The sequence below is a fragment of the Camelus ferus genome, chromosome 33 (genome assembly GCF_009834535.1).
Source record: "Camelus ferus isolate YT-003-E chromosome 33, BCGSAC_Cfer_1.0, whole genome shotgun sequence".
NCBI lineage: Eukaryota > Metazoa > Chordata > Mammalia > Artiodactyla > Camelidae > Camelus > Camelus ferus.
Genome location: NC_045728.1, coordinates 11,744,277 through 11,765,180, shown reverse-complemented (window position 1 = coordinate 11,765,180; position 20,904 = coordinate 11,744,277). Strand labels below are relative to the sequence as shown.

The following is a 20,904-nucleotide window of genomic DNA, read 5'->3' as shown; positions in this document are numbered from 1 at the left end:
CAGAGGGAAATGTGTTTTTAAAGAGGACGTATTAAGGAAATCAAATCCAGAAGCTTCTAAGGATTGGTGGTTATATCATTCCAAATGCTGACAAACAGGATAGTGCTGTATCTCTGAATAGCAGTTGAAAATAGGAGATTATAAATTCCCAGTGACATTGAATATTAAACAAAATATTAAGGTTCCATTTTATCGGACCTTTCTTTTGGAATGGGTGACATCTTTTTACATTTGTGAGATCATTGAATAAATCTAAACTGACATCCCCACAAAGGTTCCCATCAAGTGATCAGTCCTCCCTTTTCCCATAAAACTTTCCTATAAATTGTTAGCTTTTTTTCTATGAAAATAGTTTTTGCACAGATTTGAAATACATATGAAAAAGATGAACTTAGTAAGGTAGGTGAAAACCTTTTTGTTTTTCAAAAAGACATGTAGTGGAGATGACAACAGAGATTTATTTCCATTCTCTATTTAACACATGCTGAGATACCAAAGAGCCACAAGTGTCTGGCCCAATAGCTTGACCTTCCACTGCAACCCAAGACTAACAGTAAAACCTTTACCTTGAAGTAGGATTATGAGTGCTGCTAGTAATTACAAGGCGGTCAGGAGTAATTACATGTAAGATTGATATCATTCAATAAATATCTATTTGGGATTTCGTGATTGTGGAATATGCCAGACACAGAAGAAGAAATAATCAGATGTGAACCTGTACTCAGATTGCTTACCTTCTAGCAAAATAGAGGATCTACATTAGGAATACAATGTAGAAAGTTATAAATCCTATTAACATAGATAAAATGTAATGGGAAGCTAGCTTTATATAATGGGACAGTATAGTATTGAGGAAGGAGGAAATCATGCCATTTTTGATGACAAATCCTCTATATCTCTTGATAGCCTTAAGGGCCTGTCTGTGTCATATGTTCTAGTTCTTGGCTTTCAACTTACTTCCTTTTTGCATAAATGGTGCAGGTGATGCATCTCCTTTGTACTAATCTGACCTCTTTTCATTTGTATTTTATAAAACTCACTTGAACTGGCTTCCACAAGATAGGGCAATCTACTCGGTTTTCATAACCGAGAAGACTCTCTTTCCATCTCGCATCTCATTTCCTATACGTTGGCTTAGTTTTAGGGTAGGCTTTCTCTAGATGGTGGAAAGATGACAACTTCAGGTTCCTATTTTACCAGCCTAGCAACCCAAGCAGGAAGAAAGAGTTCCCTTTTCTGGAGATTTAGCCAAAGGCCTGAATGTGGTGTTCATTGATTCTGATAGATCTTGCTAGGGTCTTGTGCCTACTCCTGAATCAGTCACTTTGGCCAGAGAATGCTGTATTCTTTTTGACCAGGCCAGATTCATATGCCATTCCTAAAGTTAGTGGGTGAGGTCATCTCCTTCTGAACACATGGACTGGGAATGGGATGGATCCCCAAAGAAAAAATGTGGGTATCATGTTGGAAAAAGAGGTTGATGTTTTGGAGGCAAAAAACATAACAAGAGCTAACTACACTTTCTGCATTCCTCTGGACTTCTGGGTACTTCAGGATAGAGGTAGAGTGGTAGTCTGCTATTGGTGACACAATTCTTGGTGCATCTACATGAGTTAGAGGTAATAATTAAGCTTATGCATCATTTAAATGGGAAGAAAGACCTCTGAAAGATTGTTGTTAATTCCAACATTAAATATGCTACCTTTTTTGCATTATTAAGCTCAACTAAACTATACATAGCAAAAAGTAAAATACATAGAACAGCATCTAACAGTGCAGTTCCTGGAAACAGTAAAGCCCAGCACCATGCTGAGACAAGGCTAGACTGTCTGCCTGTCATTACAGCTAAGTAGTGATTAGCTTTTATGTAGAAAACACAACAGAGGAGGGTGAAGCAACTGGTAGAGATGCCTCAGAATTGTCCAGAAGTGTTATAGTCTCTCTTCCTCCAAAAAACAAGGGTAACTCTTCTGACTTGCGTTGGCTTTTGTTAATATGATTCTGTAAGGCTCTGTATATTAAAGGTAGACAAAATGTTCTTTTTCCCTCTTTCATTCATACCCCTGACCCTACTCCTTCTAAGGTCTCTGACCTTGTAGCAGTGCAGCATCCTTGTAAGCAGAATATTTATATTGTTTGTCTCTTCCCACCCTTTTCAGGGTTGTATTTCTATGCTGTGGCCTTAAAAATTTCAGAAAGGGAAGAAAGCCTTTCAGGGAGCTCTGCTCATCCCGTTGTGCCAGTGAGTCCCCTTGGTGCTCGAATGAGGAAATATAATCAGAAGAGTGCAAATGCAGGCTCAGTCAGCTCCACTAAATACTTTTGAGGTATATATCTATTTCATGTTACACGTTAGGAATTTGTGTGTTCCTTCGGTATTGGAAAAAATCAGATAAACTATGAAAGCTAAATATAGAATTAAGCAAAGATCATTTAGTTTTTAGAGGAAGAAATACCAGTAGTTGTAAGCCTGGAAGTAGAGAGAGATTGCTTACTATGGATTTAAAACCCACAGTCTGCTGTAATCTGTCTCCTGTCCTGATTTGCAATTCCATGTCTGACACACAGGCTTGCATTTGCTTTCTGTGTAGCTGAGAAATTCCCAGCTCCAACTCTTAAGTCAGAAGCCTGAGCAAGTGCTACCTTATGCTCATAGTGAGTGAAAACTAGTCGACTAGCCTAGAGATTTGTGGGAAATCTGTAGTTTTTGTCATTCTATTTTAAAGTGCCACATTGTTGTTACAGTTAGTAGGTGAGTTTCCTCTTTGACTCTGATAATTCTTTCTATTTAACCCGTTTTTTAAAAGTATAGCTAATAGAAACATGTCAACAGATAAATGCATTCCAGCTTAACATTTTTTAAGCCTTTTGGTTTTAGCCGCCCCCAAATCAGGCCAACTTGTCCAGTTGGTAGGTTCATAACCATTTTGCCAAAAATGTCTTGAATCTTGAAACAGGAGTTGGAAAGTCTTACCCAAAGCCTTTTGAAGTGTATTGTATTCAAGAAATGGGGAAAGAAACAACAATGGTAATATTACAACTGTTGTGTTATCTACCCAGGTATCTAATACTTGTCCTCTCTATAGCCCCTCCCCCTAGGTCTGGATGGAGGATACTTTAAAGTGAAATGACAGACCAGGAGAATAACAACAACATCTCAAGTAACCCCTTTGCTGCTCTTTTCGGCTCCCTGGCTGATGCCAAGCAGTTTGCAGCAATCCAAAAAGAGCAGCTGAAGCAGCAATCTGGTAAGTAGAGGAGCCAATAGCAGCAGATGAGATGACCTAGAATGGGTTCTTCCCAAATTAAGTATTCTTTGGATTCTTAATTGCAACTGGAATTTAAGTTTAGGGCAGAAGTTGGTTTTTGTTTGTTTATTTAGAGTAGAAGTTACTTTTTTGTTCGTATTTGTTGTTTGTTTTGTTTTGGAGTCCTCTCCTCCCTAACCTACCCCCTACAAGAAAGAGATCAGATAACAGGTGGTTCCATAGTAACAAATGCCAATCGTGGTCCCAAAGCTGTCAAGCTGTTTTTATTTTTTAAATTACCTAGTAAAAGATATTTAACAAAGATTTTTTTTTTTAATTTTAACATAGAAAACTGAGGTTATCGTGTAGGTGTGGAAAGCAAGTCACATGCAACTGTAGAAAGCAGAAGTGTTGAAGGAAGAATTTTTAAAAGCTTTTTGAACTGTAGAGAAATACATGAGATTTGTTGTTAGGCCCATTGCTTCAGAGTCTATCTTAAGTGCTTCTTCCACTCCACGGAGTAGCCACTTTCATAGCTTACTGCTTTTAGAACAGACTTCTAAGAAAATCTGATCCTTATCCTTAATGTGAAAAAAAAAATTAGAATAATATTTCACTAATCGGAAAAGTGGTTTTCCTTATCTGGGACCAAATTTAAGGTCAAGTCTAGCTTCCTCCTTTAAAGTAGCATATGGACTAGAAGAATTAGGATGATGGTTTTGAGATGTATTAGTCTTCTGAGGGTATTCACAAAATCTTTCAAGCCAGAAATTGCTGCCCTTCTCCTCCCTGCAAAAAGAATAATAGTGTTTTTCTTGTTTATATTTTCTCTTTATTTCAAAAGCGTTCAGATACGTAGCTAAGTTGTGGCCTTGCTCTCCAATTAGGATTGAATGAAAAGGAAGTAAGGAGAAGACAGATGAGTAGTAGAGTGATGGATAAAAGAAGGGAGAAATACAACTAATGCTGACTTTGTAACAACGATAGGAAGAGGCAGCTCTGAGTCTCAGTCTCTGAAATCTCTCCCAGATGTCTAAGATACAGGCTCAGAATGGGAAACCTTGGATTAGGAGGTTGTAGGAGAGAAAGGAGAGTGAGGGATTGGAAAAATAAGAAAATGGGAAAATAAAATTTATAAACATGTGGTTGAGGGAAATTTTGCTTATCAGCACCTGTAACTCTTAAAATTCAGAGGAGAACCTAATGGTATAGGAATAGAGTGACAGAACGCTTGTCCTTTTGGCTGTAAGCAGACACAAAGCTGGCTAGAGCTGGGAGCATTGCAGGCACCGAGCAGTGGGGACAAATCAGGTGCGTGCCCTGCTGTAACTATTTTGGCATCTCATCGTCTTAGTTTGTTTACACTGTGTTTATCGTGCCACCAGGTCTAACCTGTTTTCCGCCAGCAGTTAGTACTCTGCCAGAACCTTTGGCCTGCTATACTGAGCTTCAGTTTTACCAAACTCACTGCACAAAGCAACTCTTGCTTCTGAGAATTTTACCTGGACTTTGAGAGCAATCATTTTCTCGGTAGAGAAAAGTAAATACAGACTTGTGTGTGGCTTTTAGAGAAATGCCTGTTAAAACAATTGGATTGTTTTTAATCTATGAAGTTTGTAAAAATTTAAACAGACATTCTCTCATACACTGTGGGTGGACATGTAAATTAGAGCACTCTTTCTGAGAGTAATTCTGTAGTATGCATATGTTAACTTCTATGAATCTATCCTACAGAAATACTCATACAAGTGCACAAAAAGAGTAAGTTATATTTGATGCAGTATTGTTTGAAATCATGAAAAATTTGAAACAACTCAAATGGTCATCTGTTGAGAAGTAGCTACATAGATCACAGTGTGTGCATACAATGCAATACAGTGCAGCTATTGAAAAGAATGACGTAGGCCTGTGAATGACCTAACAGAGAGGTGTTGGTGCCAGTTAAGTTTAAAAAGCAAGCTGAAAAGCAGTAAGTGTAGTATGATCCCATTTTTAAAAAGCTAAAAATCACAGTAATAAACATTATCACCAGAATAAGAAGTATCTGAAACTCTTTGCTAAGATAAGTGGTTATCCGTAGGGAATTGGTTCAGAGATTTTTTTATATTCTTTTTTTTTTTAATATGAATATTTAATTAAAAAAATTTTTTTGTGGTGGGAGGTAATTAGGTTTGTTTGTTTGTTTGTTTGTTTTAGGGGGAGGTACTGGGGATTGAACCCAGGACCTTGTGCATGCTGAGCAGGCACTCTGCCACTGAGCAGGCACTCTGCCACTGAGCTATACCCTTCCCCCAAGATTTTTTACATTCTATTTTCCTGAACAGTTGGGAAATATTTAAACAAATGTGTTCTCTTAAAATCAGGAAAAAGCCATATATTTACTATAATTAAAGGCATATTGATCAATTAGGTAATTCTTTGTCTACTAGGATTCGGTAGAGAAGATAGTGTTGCTACTTTTGGCATTGTGAAGTACAATTAATTATGAGTAGAAAGAATAAAACTTTTGGTTTTTAAAATGTGGTAGATTTTATAGCCAGGGATTTCAGAATCCTGTGCTTAAGATGTTGCCTGACAATAAATACAAAACAGAAACAGACTCATAGACACAGAATACAAACTTGTGGTTGCCAAGGGGGCAGTGGAGGGTGGGAAGGGACAGACTGGGATTTCAAAATGTAGAATAGGTAAACAAAATTATATTGTATAGCTCAGGGAAATATATATAAGATCTTATGGTAGCTCATAGCGAAAAAAATGTGACAGTGAATATATGTATGTTCATGTATGAAAGATTGTGCTTTACACTGAAATTTGACACAACATTGTAAAATGACTATTACTCAATTAAAAAATGTTAAGTAAAAAAAAAAAGTAGTTAAGGAGATCACAAAAAAAAAGAATAAAAGAAGCACAATTTTCCCACTAGTTTATTTAAAAAAAATGAAAAAATAAAACCCACCACATGTTCAAATTAAAAAAAAGTTGTTGCCTGACACAACTCAGTAGCAAAAAAAAAAAAAAGAAAATAACCCAATTTAAAAGTGGGCAGAGAATCTGAATAGACATTTTTCCAAAGAAGATAATACAGATGGCCAACAGGCACATGAAAGGTACTCAACATCACTAATCATCAGGGAAATGCAAATCAGAACCACAGTGAGGTATCACCTCACAGCTGTTAAAATGGCTATTATCAAAAAGATAAGAAATAACAAGTGTTGGCGAGGGTATGGAAAAAAGGGAACACTCATGCACTGTTGGTGAAATTGTAAATTGGTGAAGCCACTATGGAAAACAGTATGTAGGTTACTCAAAAAATTAAATATAGAACTACCATATGATCCAGCAGTTCCACCTCTAAGTATTTATCCAAAGGAAATGAAAACAATTCAAGAAGATATATGCACCTTCTTGTTCATTGCAGCATTATTTACAATAGCCAAGATGTGAAAACAACCTAAATATACATCAATGGATAAATAAAGAACATGGTGTAATTATATTTACACATACACATACACACACATGCACATACACAATGGAATATTATTCAGCCATGAAAAAAGAAATCTTGCCATTTGCAACAACAGATGGGCAATGAATGAACCTTGAGGGCATTATGCTAAGTGAAATAAGTCAGAGAAAGTCAAATACTATATGATCTCATTTATATGTGGGATCTTAAAAAAAAAAAAAGCTCATAGATACAGAGTATGAATTGGTGGTTGCCAGAGGCAAGAGGTCGGGCATGGTCCAAATGGGTGAAGGGGACCAAAATGTGCAAACTTCCAGTTACGAAATAGTCATGGGGGTGCAATGAACAGCATGGTAATTGTAGTTAATAATACTGTTACTGCGTATTCGACAGTTGCTAAGAAAGTAGATCTTAAAAGTTCTTAAAACAAGAAAACAATTTTTGAAGCTCTGTATGGTGAAAGATGTTGTCCAGATTTATTGTGGTCATCATTCCACAATATATCCAAGTATCGGATCATTACGTGATACACCTGAAACTAATATTAATGTTAGTTAAACCTCAGTTTAAAAAAAAAAAACGATGTTGCCTGACATGAGATGTTCACTAATTAGATGGACAACTTGTTTAACATTCAGAATTATCCTCCTGTTGGTTACATTTATCGTATAATATACTTGGGTTTTTTTTGAAGAAAAGGTTGTTACCATTAATGGCTTTCATTTTCTGGCAGATGAACTCCCAGCTAGCCCAGATGACTCGGATAATAGTGTGTCAGAGAGCCTGGATGAATTTGATTACTCTGTGGCTGAGATTAGCCGCTCATTCCGTTCACAGCAGGAAATATGTGAGCAACTCAACATCAATCACATGATCCAAAGGATCTTCCTCATTACGCTGGACAACAGTGAGTTACAGACTTGCCGCCAGTCTATTCACTACTCTGCCCTTCCTGCTTGTGCTAGGGACTTGCTCTGTGAAATGTATTGTGTCTGATGGTTAAACAAACACACCATACTCCCTGGAACACAGGGTTTATGTTTCAGTGAAGCTTTCAGTGTGACCTAAAGCAGTATTTTGACACAGACACAGCTTTCATTCCTATTCTGATACTGACTGGCCATGTAGCTACTGGCTTTACTACCCTAAAAGAGAATTGGAAATGACGGCCAAATCCATTTTCTTCTCAGAGGTGACCTAAATAAACAGTTAGATGAAACCCCCAAGAAGTGTCAGACACTGTTTCCCCTCTGTGCCCGGGCTGTAGTTAAACCCCGAAGTTAGTGCTCATGTCTGGGATTTACTCTTTAAATGTTAGGTTTCTGACAAAGCCCATGCTCTTGTAGGGGGTTGGGGTGGGCAAGATTTAAAATTTAGAAACTGCTTTGTGTGTCGAAATCATTCTGATATTACCCAAGTGAAACTTGGGGTTCAAGAGAAAAGCGGTCATGATCAGTTGTCTATATAAGGCAGAAGCATTATCCTTAACCTACCAGATTAAAACCATTTCCCAGGTGACCCAAGCCTGAAAAGTGGGAATGGCATCCCCAGCCGTTGTGTGTATTTGGAAGAAATGGCAGTAGACCTGGAAGATCAAGACTGGCTTGATATGAACAACGTTGAGCAGGTACCATTCTTAGATTCCTTACGTGCGCCTTCAGCAAAAGTCAGCCATGCAGCTAAATTCTCCCCACCTTTCTCTGACCTCAGCTTTGCTTACCTCCATCTCTTACATTGTTCCTCTTTTGGAATCTTCTCGTCTACCATCGTAACATGTCCAAATCTACCCATCCTTTAAGACCCAGTTAAAATGCCATCTTGTTTACAAAATTTTGTCAGGTAGGAGTTGTTCTTTTCTCCTCTGGGCTCCTAGAGTAATCTGTCTATGCATCTCTTATGGGAATAGTAATTTTCTGTCTCATGCAGTGGCTTCTTCATGTACCTATCTTGTCTGTCCTGGAGACTCCAACTTATCAAGGGCAAGGTCCATCTCTTTCTTCTTTATATCTTTTCCAAAATCAAAACAGTGCGCTCTACCTCACAGGTACCTAGTTAACTTGAGAGGAATAGAAGTTTGGTCGGGAAGATGCTTGACAACTTGTAGTTTAACTTTCTATGTTTAAATTGTCTTTATGTAAGTTTGAGGTCAGCAATCACCAGAGTAGTACATTTCACATATAAGTTTAATCTCTGATTCTTGACACCATTCAACAAATATTCTTTTAAAGCTTACTCTGTGCTAGGGGCTATGCTAGATACTTAAGCTTGGTTTAGGATAACTACATACACAATTAGATTTGTATATATAGTATTTTCTAAAGTAATGAGACACTAGGCCCTTTTTTCACCTTATATCCATTGATTCTCATGATAACCTGTGTCTAAATTATCTTTTATATCTCGCTATTCTAAAATCAGTTTTGCAATGGCTTAGTATTTTTATTTGTTTTTCTTAATAGGCTGTCTTTACTCGCTTATTACTTCAAGATCCAGGCAACCACTTGATTAACATGACTTCTTCTACAACGTTGAATCTCTCTGCTGATCGAGATGCAGGGGAGAGGCATATTTTTTGTTACCTTTATTCCTGCTTCCAAAGAGCCAAGGAAGAGGTAAAGAATCCCTATTGAGTACTATATTGGGTGTGACTTTAACGTGTAGGTCAGAGAGTTGGATCAGTCTTTTATATCAATTTATACACATCATAGTATATCTGGAACCGGATATCAGAGACACTGTTATTTTTTCTTCTAAAGTTTTAGTCTCTCCTTTTTGTGGCTTGGAGTCCACCCCTTTCCCCAGTTAACAAGTGCCTCCTATTCTCTCTACAAATATCTTTAAAAAAAAAAATCACACCTTTATTAAAAAAAAAAAAAGTTCTGATAAATTCATTTCCACTGAGGTGCAGAGTAGATTAAGCTTAGTCACTTCCAGCATTGGGATTCTAACAGGTAGATGATTCTTGAAGCCAAAGAATGGACTCTAATGACTTTTCAAACGTCCACCGGAAAATAGTATTGTTTTGGGATACAACATCTTTTTCTTTCTGTTTGCTGCATCCGCCCTTGTTCCAGGTCACAAAGCTAACCTATTCTCTCTTCTTCATGCTATTTCCAGATTACCAAAGTTCCAGAGAACCTGCTGCCCTTTGCAGTGCAGTGCAGGAACCTCACTGTGTCCAATACCCGCACAGTTCTCCTCACCCCAGAGATCTATGTTGACCAAAACATCCATGAGCAACTGGTAGATTTGATGTTGGAAGCCATCATAGGAGGCCGTGAGTACATAAGCAAAACCTGTGACCTTCTACATTTGATTTCCAAATGTACCATTCTTCTAATTGCATTAGAAAGTGTCGGAGCCACTATGGTTCCAGCATAAATTAAGGAAGAGAGCTCACACCTCGCCGTTGGTGTTGAATACCAGTAGAATTATCAAAAGTATCAGAAGAGTAAAGAGCTGTGTATAAAGGCACATACAAACCCCTGTGGCCTCCTCTCGCTCATTTGTCTTCTTTCAGATTTTGATGGTGTAGCTGAGTTTCTTGATGAGGTCATCGAAGCCTTGATACTGGATGAGGAAGTTCGAACATTTCCAGAAGTCATGATTCCAGTGTTTGATATTTTATTGGGCCGAATAAAAGACCTAGAACTCTGCCAGATGCTTTTGTATGCTTATCTGGATATTCTTCTCTATTTCACTAGGCAGAAGGATATGGCGAAGGTAGGTCTGAAAGCTCATAGATACTCCGTTGAGTTGGAAGCTTGATACTTTATGCTTCCCTACCCTGAGGGCACTGTAATATTACCTACTGAATAAGAGAAAGACACATTGCTTGTTGAATAGCCTTAACTCTTTGAAGCCCTCTCATCTTGTCATTTATGTCTCATCACACCAATGAATAACGAGGACTTGTCTTCTCCCACAGGTTTTTGTAGACTACATTCAGCCCAAGGACCCTAGTAATGGCCAGATGTACCAGAAGACCTTGCTGGGAGTAATCCTGAATATCTCCTGCCTATTAAAGACTCCGGGTGTAGTAGAAAACCACGGCTACTTCCTGAATCCATCTCGTTCCAGTCCCCAGGAGATCAAAGTACAAGAGGCCAACATTCATCAGGTGGAACTGTTATCAGTGTATCCCAGCCCCCTGATCTGAGATTAAGTATCATTTCCTCAGAAAGCAGATGCAGATAAGGCTGCTTGAGCCTCTTTGGGAAAGCAGATCGGTCTGATTGGCTCTCTACCATAATCATGTAAAGTAACGGCCCTCTTTTTAGCATGCGCTAAGAGCAGAGGATGAACGTCTGTGTGGTTTAAGAGTAAGCTGCTGCTAGTCTCTGCCCCATACAGGGGCACAGCCCTCTCCTGTCAATCTTCGTTTTTCTCACCAAGATATTTCTTATAACTTCAGCTCCTAAAATCTTCTGACTGAACTCCAGCTTATAAACCAATTTTTTTTCCTTTCCCTTTTTCTATCTGTGTCCTCTCTATTTGGGCTTCTTAGCATAAATTATAGTAGAGGTCTGGCCAACATCCAGCAGCAAATGGTTGAATTGGGGACAGTTTAAATCACCCATCATCACAACTCTCTGAAGCAGGGGTTGACAAATTATATCAATGGTCAAATCCAGCCTGCCACCTGCTTTTGTAAATAGTTTTGTTGAACACAGCCATGCCCATTTGTATATGTATTGTTTATGGCTTGACTTCATGCCACAATGATAGAGTTTAATAGTTGCTACAAAGACCATGTGGCATGCAAAGCCAAAAATACTTATCATCTGGCCCTCTGCAGAAAAAATTTACCAACCCCTACTCTAAAGCTACATAAAGGCTAACTGCAGTTTGGCAGCTCGTCAGGAAATCTCTTACAAGTGTCCAGAAATTTTTTTTTAATCAGAAATGGGGGGTAAGGCACAGGGTGAGTGAGGGAAAAGCTTAGGATTCATGTATTTTTGGAAATTGCCAGAGGCTAAGATTTGGGAGTAACAAATATTAGGATTGTGAAACTGGAATGTTCTGTGGTTGTGTTTTCTGGTTAAACAGTTCATGGCTCGGTTCCATGAAAAGATCTACCAGATGCTGAAGAACTTACTCCAGCTCTCTCCAGAAACCAAACACTGTATCTTGTCCTGGCTTGGAAACTGTTTGCATGCAAATGCAGGCCGCACCAAGATTTGGGCCAATCAGATGCCAGAAATCTTCTTCCAAATGTATGCCTCGGATGCCTTCTTTCTGAATCTGGGTGCTGCTCTCCTGAAGCTATGCCAGCCATTTTGCAAACCCAGATCCTCTCGGCTCCTCACCTTTAATCCCACTTACTGTGCCCTGAAGGAGTTGAATGATGAAGAACGAAAAATTAAAAATGTACACATGAGAGGTAGGGGGGAGCTAGTATTCTCAAAACTGTGTATGTGGTGTGTGTGTGTGTATGTTTGTGTGTGTAACATCTAAGGCATCCACTTCCTTACCCTTTGTCACAAAGGTGCCTCTTCCTCAGAGAAGATGAGGCAGAAAGAAGAGCTGTCATAAATTTTAAACAGACTTCTTAGAACTGGTGGGTTTGGATGTTATGCTTTAGTGAGACCTTCTCTCTGAATTTGGCATACTTGGATATTCATTCATTCATTTTTTATAAAAATGGATAAAGCCCAGCCCCTGTCCTTTTTGAGCTCAGAGGCTCCAGAAGAAGGCAGATGCATTAACAGATCACCATAATATGGTATAGGGTTAAGCTATAGAAACACAGAGGAGGGGGTAAACGATGAATTCTACAGTAGTTGGAGGTCTTCGTAGCTGAGTCTTGAGAAATGAGTTGGGTTTATGAAGCAAAGATGCGCAAGAGTTTCTTTCTGTAGAGGAAGTAACAAATATGCAGGTACAGAGCTATGGAAAATCTGAACTAAGGAGCAGTGAGAAGCTGGATGTGGCTAGGGCAGGGTGTAGGTGGGGGGAGAGGTATGGGAATTGACAAGAAAGAAGTCTGGGGAGGAAGAATATTGGAACCAAATTGGAGAAAACTCAAGCAATCCAGAGAAGTGAAAAGAAGAAAATAAATCACTCATAATTCTACCACTCAAAATTAGTCACTCTTAATTTTGATATATTTCCTCCCAGTTTTGTAACTCTTCTAATTATAAAAGTAACACATGCTCAAAAGCAAATAATCTTAAGTACAGAAAAGCACAAAATAGATACAGATCACCCCGTATCTATCTCCTGGAAAAATCTGCAGTGTCATCTATCTTTCTTTTTAATTTTTGGTGATTTCATGGTTAAACTAAAGAGATTCAATTGCATTTCTGTAGACAGTGAGAAGCCAAAAGATATTTTTAGCCAAGAGAGTAGGAATGTGACAAAATTTGTTTTTAAGTAGGGGAGAGTATAGCTCAGTGATTGTGTGCTTATCATGCATGAGGTCCTGGGTTCAATCCCCAGTACTGCCATTAAATAAATAGATAAATAAACCTAATTACTCCCCCCTCCCCCAAAAAAAAGAATTTAAAAAAAAGATTTGTTTTTAAGAAGATATTACTTAATTCCCTGGTAGGTATCAGGATGAAAATTAAGCTAGAGTAAGGGGATACTGGAGACCAAGATAGATGTCTGTGGCAAGCCATTTACTCTTCCTTTTAACTTCTTTGAGGTTTGGACAAAGAAACCTGTTTGATCCCAGCTGTGCAGGAGCCAAAGTTTCCCCAGACTTACAACCTTGTAACAGAAAACCTTGTCCTGACAGAGTACACCTTGTACTTGGGATTTCACAGGTAACTCCTCTGATGTCATTAGGACAGAGCTATTGTGTTGATAACCAGAAGTTTGAAAGTGAATCTTACAGATAACAATCTCCCTTTATTCTGAAGGCTCACATTATATGCGTTTATTTGTGTCTACATGACTTGGCTTCGTCCATGTAACTGGAATTTATTTTAATTTTTTGACCTGTTAAACTTTTTAAAAATAAAGATGCACTGGTATTTTTCTCTAAACTAGCAAGTTTTTAAATCACTGCCTTTTTTTGTCATGTGCCAAAGTGGAATTGTTTTCATTTAAAATTTCACATTCTGCTCCTGAATTTTCATTACTTAATTACTCCTGATGGAAAAAGAGAAAGCTTTACTCCATGGTGTAGAGACAAAATTGACAAAATTAAAGAAATGTTTATAAGGGATTTCAGTAAGATCAGTAGGACCATAAAAGATCTACGTATCAAAGGTAAAGAGGATTCTAGAAGAGTGAAGAATTGAGAGCTAGCATATATGACTTCCAAAAACGATTCTGATTCTGGCTACCTGTGTGTCATTCTGTGATTGTTTTTCCCCCTCTGACTTAGCTGGCTGTGACTGCAAGTATAAATAAGAAAATGGCTTCTTACTCATAGTTATAACCTATAGGAGGGGGTGTTGAGAATAGCAATTTTTAATGCCTTCTCAGGATACTTAAATTGACACAGCATTTTTCAAAACTTAGCAAGTTTCCAGAAAAATGAAATTGTATCTTTATTAGAGATTTTTTCTATCCCTGTCATTGACATTTTAAGTGAGACAATAGATAACAATTTCACATGTGTTCAACCTATTCAGCCACCTAGATTCAAACACAAAAGTGAATGTCATCTAGTTTCCCAGTATTGGCTAGCTAACCCTATACATTATCTGTAGGACCAAAGAGGATGACGTTGGACTGTACACATAGACACAATTATCCATAGCATTGAATTAGGAGGCTTCCTTTCATTAGAAAACATTTGGCTGACCCTTTGTGAAGAATAATTATATTTTATGTTGAACAACAGAGGGCTGCTCTTAGGTTGCATCCCAGGTGGCTACGAGTTCATATGTGGTCATTACTAATCTAGACTTTTTCACCAGCTTTAGTTCTCCACTAACCACAGACTGTCCATATAACCACATCCAAGTACACTCATTGCACTTGTATGGTGTCAAACTGTCCGGCTGGGCTTCTTGTACTTTGCCTAGTCATTATTTATTAGACCTAATAACAGCCCAGTCTACACCCTGCTCAACCTAGCCACTGTCCTTTGGATGGTGCATTTCAGCTGAAGGCTGCTAACTACATGTAATTAGGTTCAATTATGTTGAATATGTTTTCCTGGTGCTCTGCCCCCGCCTCTGTCCTGTCAATAACTTGCTCAGTGCCTTCTGTGTCATCACAATTGCAGCTTCCTACATCCTGACAGAGAATACTAGAACAAATAAATGAGGATTTGTTTTTCTGAACAGTCTGTCCTCAACTGTCTCTGTATGAGCCTCCTGACCCAGTCTCTTCTGCTTTCTTGGGGGCAGGTTGCATGATCAGATGGTAAAAATCAACCAAAATCTGCATCGGCTGCAGGTAGCCTGGCGGGATGCTCAGCAAAGTTCTAGCCCTGCTGCTGACAACCTCCGGGAGCAGTTTGAACGACTGATGACCATCTATCTTTCTACTAAGACTGCAATGACTGAGCCGCAGATGCTGCAGAACTGCCTAAATTTGCAGGTGTCCATGGCTGTTCTCCTAGTCCAGCTGGCCATAGGCAATGAGGGCTCCCAGCCAGTAGAGCTAACTTTTCCTTTGCCAGATGGCTACAGTTCTTTGGCTTATGTGCCAGGTAAGCTGGCTCTCCCTTGGGAACTTCTATTTATATCCATCTAAGTTTAACTGGGTCACTTGGGAAGTTTAATCCTCAAAATATCCTTCCTTAGTTATTCAGCTGTTTTTGGAGAAACAACTCAGACTTGTAGATAATGTTTATTGGTGGTCTAAAGCATGGGGGAACTGACAGGCTTGTAGCCCCTCTGCTGTGCAGGTCAGAAGAGAGTCTTCAGAAAATGAAGTACAGTCAGAGTTTTCAGAGCTCTTGGTTTCTATCATTATATATTGTTTGTCATTCAACTTACAGATTTACCTGTCTAACCCGCACTGTGCTATTCTTTAGGGGGAAAAGAATCATCTATTGGTTAACCCAGAAGGGAGATTGTGTGGGGGTGTGTGTGTGTATCTTGGTGAGGGGTCGGCCAATATTTTCCATCAAAACCAGGTTATATCTTGATCACTGTACTGGTCATCTATTGCTGAGTAACAAATTACCCCAAAACATAGCAACTTAAAACAACAAACATTATCTCACATAGTTTTTATGGGTCAGGAATCCAGGAGCAGCTTAGCTGCATGGTTCTGACTCTGGTCTCTCATGAGATTGTAGCCAAGCAGTCAACCAGGGCCATAGGAATCTGAAGACTCCACCAGGGCTGGGGGATCTGCTTACAAGCCTAGTCATGTGGTTGTTGGCAGACCTCAATTGCTTGCTGGCTTCTTTTCCAGGCCACACAGGTCTCTCCTTAGTACTAGTACGTTCATGGTATGGCAGCTGGCTTCTCTCAGAAAAAGGGACCAAAATGGAAGCTGTAGGCTTTTATAACCTATTTATGGAAATGACACGCCATCACTTCTGTGTGCCTCATGGTGTATCTTCTACCCTGGAATAGTGTAGGAGGGGACATATAAGGGCATAAATACTAGGAGGCAAGGACCATTGGAGGACCCTGGAGACTGATGACCATAGTCATATAATATATTCATCTCTATTCAAGATTCTTCATCTAAAGGATTTTTAAATGCACAGTTAACCTTGAGTGTGGAAATACATATCTATCAGTATTCTTTCTTAAACTGTACTGGTGTGTTAACAGTATTTTGTGTCTCTACTATTCTATTTACTTGGATAAAAATAAAAATTGACTTACATCTAAAAGAGATTCTACATTTATGAGTTTATCACCATTCCTATAAGACATTAGGAGTTTTTTTTAAGCCTTCACTAAGTAGACTGAAAGGGAGGAATTTGAATATTGCTTAATTCAGAGAGTCAGATGTTTGGCTAATTCCAGTGAATATTTTCTTTCTCAGAATTTTTTGCAGATAACTTGGGTGATTTCCTCATTTTTCTCCGCCGCTTTGCCGATGACATCTTGGAGACATCAGCAGATTCCCTGGAACATGTCCTTCACTTTATCACCATTTTCACTGGAAGCATAGAAAGGTGAAGTGCTGAAAGCATGGCTCTGTCATTGTTTTGAGCCGCAGAACATTCAGAAGACTTCTAAACAGAGAAATAAACAAGCCTGAATCATAAGGGATTGTGTTAACATAATGAATCACCAGACCATCCTTATGGGTACCCAAAAACCCCATTCTTGAGAGGCATAATAAACACCCGACTTTGCCCACAGAGAATTTGAACCTGCATATAAGGTACCTGATGGGAATTCCACTGCTAGTCCCTGGTTAAAATAGTTACCCTGATGCCAGAGACTTTGTCAGGTGCTAATGATCTTCTAGTGTATGATAAAGGTTGCTCTTAAAATTCTGAGTTGGATGAGCTGTAAACTTGGATAAATGCTCTCTGATCCCAAGTCTTCCCGTTCATAGCTCTAGTCCTATTTCCCAAAGGAAGGTACTCACTGAACTGTAGCATTACTTCTCCGATTTTTTGGTGGTAGGCCAGTGAAAGCAGTGTGTATGTAAAGGAGGATTTGCTGCACAAAGAAGAGAGCAATCTGCAGTCCCCTGAGCTGTGTTAGTGAGATGTAGGTAGAGGCCAGTCCTTCACTGAGCTGAGCAGGCCTAATGGGAAATCATGTCAACAAGTATTAGGCACATGTGGTGTGCATTATAAGTAACGTAGAATAATTACATCCTAGCCCTTGCCCCCAGACAGCTTGGGATGGCAATTTTATCCCAAGTGAAGCTGTCAGAAAATAGTAAACAGTAAATAGTACATTATTGTAGAGAAGTGAATAGAATGGCAGAGCATTAAATAGAAACTTAAGTACTCACCCGCATACTTGGTAAGTTGTAACATTAAAGAGTTGAATGGTATGTACCCTGCATTATCCCTCAGAAACTGACAGACTTAAAACTGCAGAGTCCTGTTTTTTCCTATAACTATAACTTCCTGTACATGTAGTATAGGATGTTTTGGCTCCTCATTTGGAGAGCATAGTCATAAACTTGGGAGTTAAGTTTTCTACCTGCTCATCTTGCTTTCTACCCTATTCATAGGATGAAGAATCCCCACCTACGAGCCAAACTGGCTGAGGTGTTGGAAGCGGTGATGCCCCACCTGGATCAGACCCCAAATCCCTTGGTATCCAGTGTGTTCCACCGGAAACGTGTGTTCTGCAACTTCCCCTATGCAGCCCACCTTGCAGAAGCTCTAATCAAGGTCTTCGTGGATATTGAGTTTACAGGTAAAGCAGTCTAGAACTGAGAAGCCGATACTAGTGGGGTTTCATTGCCTGATCAGTGTTGAAATGTCAGGAAAATATCATCAGCCATCATTTATTGAATACCTACCGTGCACCACCCTTGATGCAAAGTGCTTTTTTTTACATTATCTCCTTTATTTGTCACCATCTGGAAAATTTTACTGTATTATCCCCGTTTATGGACATGGATGCACAAAAAGATGAAATTATTTGTCTATGTCATACAACTGAGTGGTAGGATCAGGTCTCTCTCACCTTAAAAAAAAAACACACACACACTCTTATCAACTTTACTATATATTTTTGATAGAATCATACACAAATAAATTAGGCTGTCCAGTTAAAACCTGGGTCTTTATTTTTCTCTGCCTCAAAATTACAGAATGATGGATAATGAAACAATTCTTTCATCCAGACTAACTCCTACAGTTTAATCGTTAAATTAAGAATAACAGCAGGCAACATTCCCTTTCTCTCATGGCCTTTTGAGATCTAACCCTGAGGTGCTGTGTTTGAGTAAACCAATAAACAAGATACACAAAGCAGTTATTTAAGACACCTTTTAAAGGGGACGTCTTACCACCCAGTGATAAATACAGTTGACATTAAAGGGATATTTAACATTTTACTGACTGCTTTTCCATATTTGAATTTTGACTTTGTTACTTGCTCACCTTTGAGCCTTAGTTTCCTCATTTGTAAGAGGGGTTGAAGTGATGACTGAGATAGTACATGTAAATCTTCATAATATATAAGAAGTTGCACAATAAGTCGCTGCAGTTATCTCATTATATGATCACTACAGCACTTTGGTTGTAACAATAGAGGGTGTATTATAATTCCTATTTGATTTCTGAGGAAGTGAAAGTTGAAAATGTTTTTTGTTTTTGTTTCTTTGGTTTTTTCTGGGTTTTTTGGGGGAGAGAGGTAATTAGGTTTATTTATTTATTTATTGGAAGAGGTACTGGGGATTGAACCCAGGACTTTGTGCATGCTAAGCATTCATAGCACTTTGAGCTATACTCTCCCCCTGAAAAAGTTTGAGACACTTAAGCCTTCTGACTCCAAATCCCATGCTCCTTCTTTATTATATTGACCCAACCCACAGAACTCTGTGGTACCTTTGGTATGTCAAGAGCACTATAAGCCTCGGATCTTTAGCTCCTGGCATGATTTTCCAGAGCAGTCAAGAACCAGTTGGCCACACAGTTGGGATGTTATCTGTGAAGAATGTGGGGCTTACTCAGTAGCCCATTCTGCATGTGGCTGTCACTGCCATAGGGGTCGGCTCAGAGGCCTCATTCAGAGTCTGATAAGGACTCTGCAGTTGGATGTGGAAGCATTTGTTCCCCTTGGCTTTTATTATACAGCTCGGTGCTTGTCCTTTCTACATACGGTATCCTTAATACCTGTCTCTCTCTTGTTCTGTCAGTAAGGAAATTAACAAACATTTGGCTGTGACTCTAAGCCTTTATAAACTCCCAGAGCAGGTTTTGCCAGTCACCTTGACACACTCAGAATAAGAGAAAATGGCTAAACATAGACATAAGCTCTTTCTCTTTCTCTAAAAGCACCACCTTTGATGGTTTTTTGCTCTTACCTTACTCCAGGAGACCCCCATCAATTTGAGCAGAAGTTTAATTACCGCCGCCCCATGTATCCCATCCTCAGGTACATGTGGGGAACAGACACCTATCGCGAGAGCATTAAGGTGAGGAAGTTTTTGGTGAAACCAAAATTGAGATATGTGAGTTTTGCTCCAGATAAGCCCCAGTGGGTTGTGGTTCAGTACTAAAGTGGTTTTCTCTTGTGCTGGGACTTGCAGGACTTGGCTGACTATGCCTCTAAGAATTTAGAAGCCATGAATCCCCCACTTTTCCTCCGCTTTCTTAACCTGCTAATGAACGATGCCATCTTCCTTTTGGATGAAGCCATACAGGTAAAAAACAAAACAAAACAAAAAGCAAGTTTAACTGCCCTTAAACCATCATTCATACTTTTTACCTTCTAATTATAACAGAACAACCCTTAGGCCCTTAGTACTAGCTTTGGACACCAGAAATTTACAAGTAGTAATGTGCCACCAGCCTTGCCACTGTAGAGTTTGATATATATTGCCCCATTAGAGACCAAGATCAAGGGTCATCGAAGCCTCATGAGCTAGGATGATATTTTGGCAGAGCATGGAAAAGAAAGTGTAAAGGAAAGGCCCCAGCTAAAGTACACTGGCAGAACCAATCAGTCCAGCACTACAGAAAGAAATTAGAGGATCTTCCGTTAGTCGATGACTTTCAGCTTTTTTCCATCCCAAGTCATCAGTAACAGTGGCTTACTGAGGCAGTGATTCTTATCCCTCTCTCCAAAAAGGTTTTGATTTTTATACCACTATTTGAAAAAAAAAATCTGGTTTGGGTTACTTTTTCACATAAAGACTCCAAGTCATCAATGCTCTTCATCTCTCCACTGCCTCTCAAATCTTGAGCTATATCTGAAACATGCGTTTTACAAAGTACGCACCCAGGGCCTCTCAGCTCCTTCAGCTTAGCCATCCCTTATGGAGCTGCTTATTGCTCCCATAAAACCGTCCCTCATCTGCAACAGGTGTAAGACAGGGAGGTGACCCAAAGGGAGACAAAGCAGATGTGTCATGAGGGTAGCCTAGCAGACAGCCCACAAGCTCCTCATACGGTTTAGCAGTCGCCCAGTAACTTGTATTTAATTTGTGAGAAAATTCTGCTTTGTTCATAATCCTGTACTTTAAGATTTTTGATAGGCTTAGAAAACAAGAACAAGCCCTGTAATAAATAAATCCGTCTAAGCAAGAGTTGTGTGACAGAATAACACAGATGGCATTTTCATGGGACTGTAAGCTTAACATGTTATGTTGCAACAGCATGAATGATGA

At 39.1% G+C, this 20,904-nt stretch overlaps 1 protein-coding gene across 2 annotated transcripts in view; it reads left to right on the top strand.

Moving 5' to 3' along the window:
- The window catches only part of UBE4A (ubiquitination factor E4A), a 31,921-nt gene that overhangs the window by 1,272 nt on the left and 9,745 nt on the right, over positions 1 to 20,904 (top strand). The window contains exons 2-16 of one of the 2 annotated variants that reach the window (XM_014551153.2): positions 2,160 to 2,327; positions 3,087 to 3,248; positions 7,460 to 7,633; positions 8,241 to 8,353; positions 9,186 to 9,338; positions 9,844 to 10,003; positions 10,247 to 10,449; positions 10,655 to 10,846; positions 11,776 to 12,109; positions 13,376 to 13,496; positions 15,036 to 15,340; positions 16,639 to 16,771; positions 17,794 to 17,981; positions 19,610 to 19,710; positions 19,825 to 19,938. In XM_014551153.2, coding sequence (XP_014406639.1) covers positions 3,128 to 3,248; positions 7,460 to 7,633; positions 8,241 to 8,353; positions 9,186 to 9,338; positions 9,844 to 10,003; positions 10,247 to 10,449; positions 10,655 to 10,846; positions 11,776 to 12,109; positions 13,376 to 13,496; positions 15,036 to 15,340; positions 16,639 to 16,771; positions 17,794 to 17,981; positions 19,610 to 19,710; positions 19,825 to 19,938 — 2,412 coding nt within the window. In that variant the 5' untranslated portion in view covers positions 2,160 to 2,327; positions 3,087 to 3,127. The remainder of the gene's footprint in view (positions 1 to 2,159; positions 2,328 to 3,086; positions 3,249 to 7,459; positions 7,634 to 8,240; positions 8,354 to 9,185; positions 9,339 to 9,843; positions 10,004 to 10,246; positions 10,450 to 10,654; positions 10,847 to 11,775; positions 12,110 to 13,375; positions 13,497 to 15,035; positions 15,341 to 16,638; positions 16,772 to 17,793; positions 17,982 to 19,609; positions 19,711 to 19,824; positions 19,939 to 20,904) is intronic. The other variant, XM_006175324.3, reaches the window with a different exon arrangement.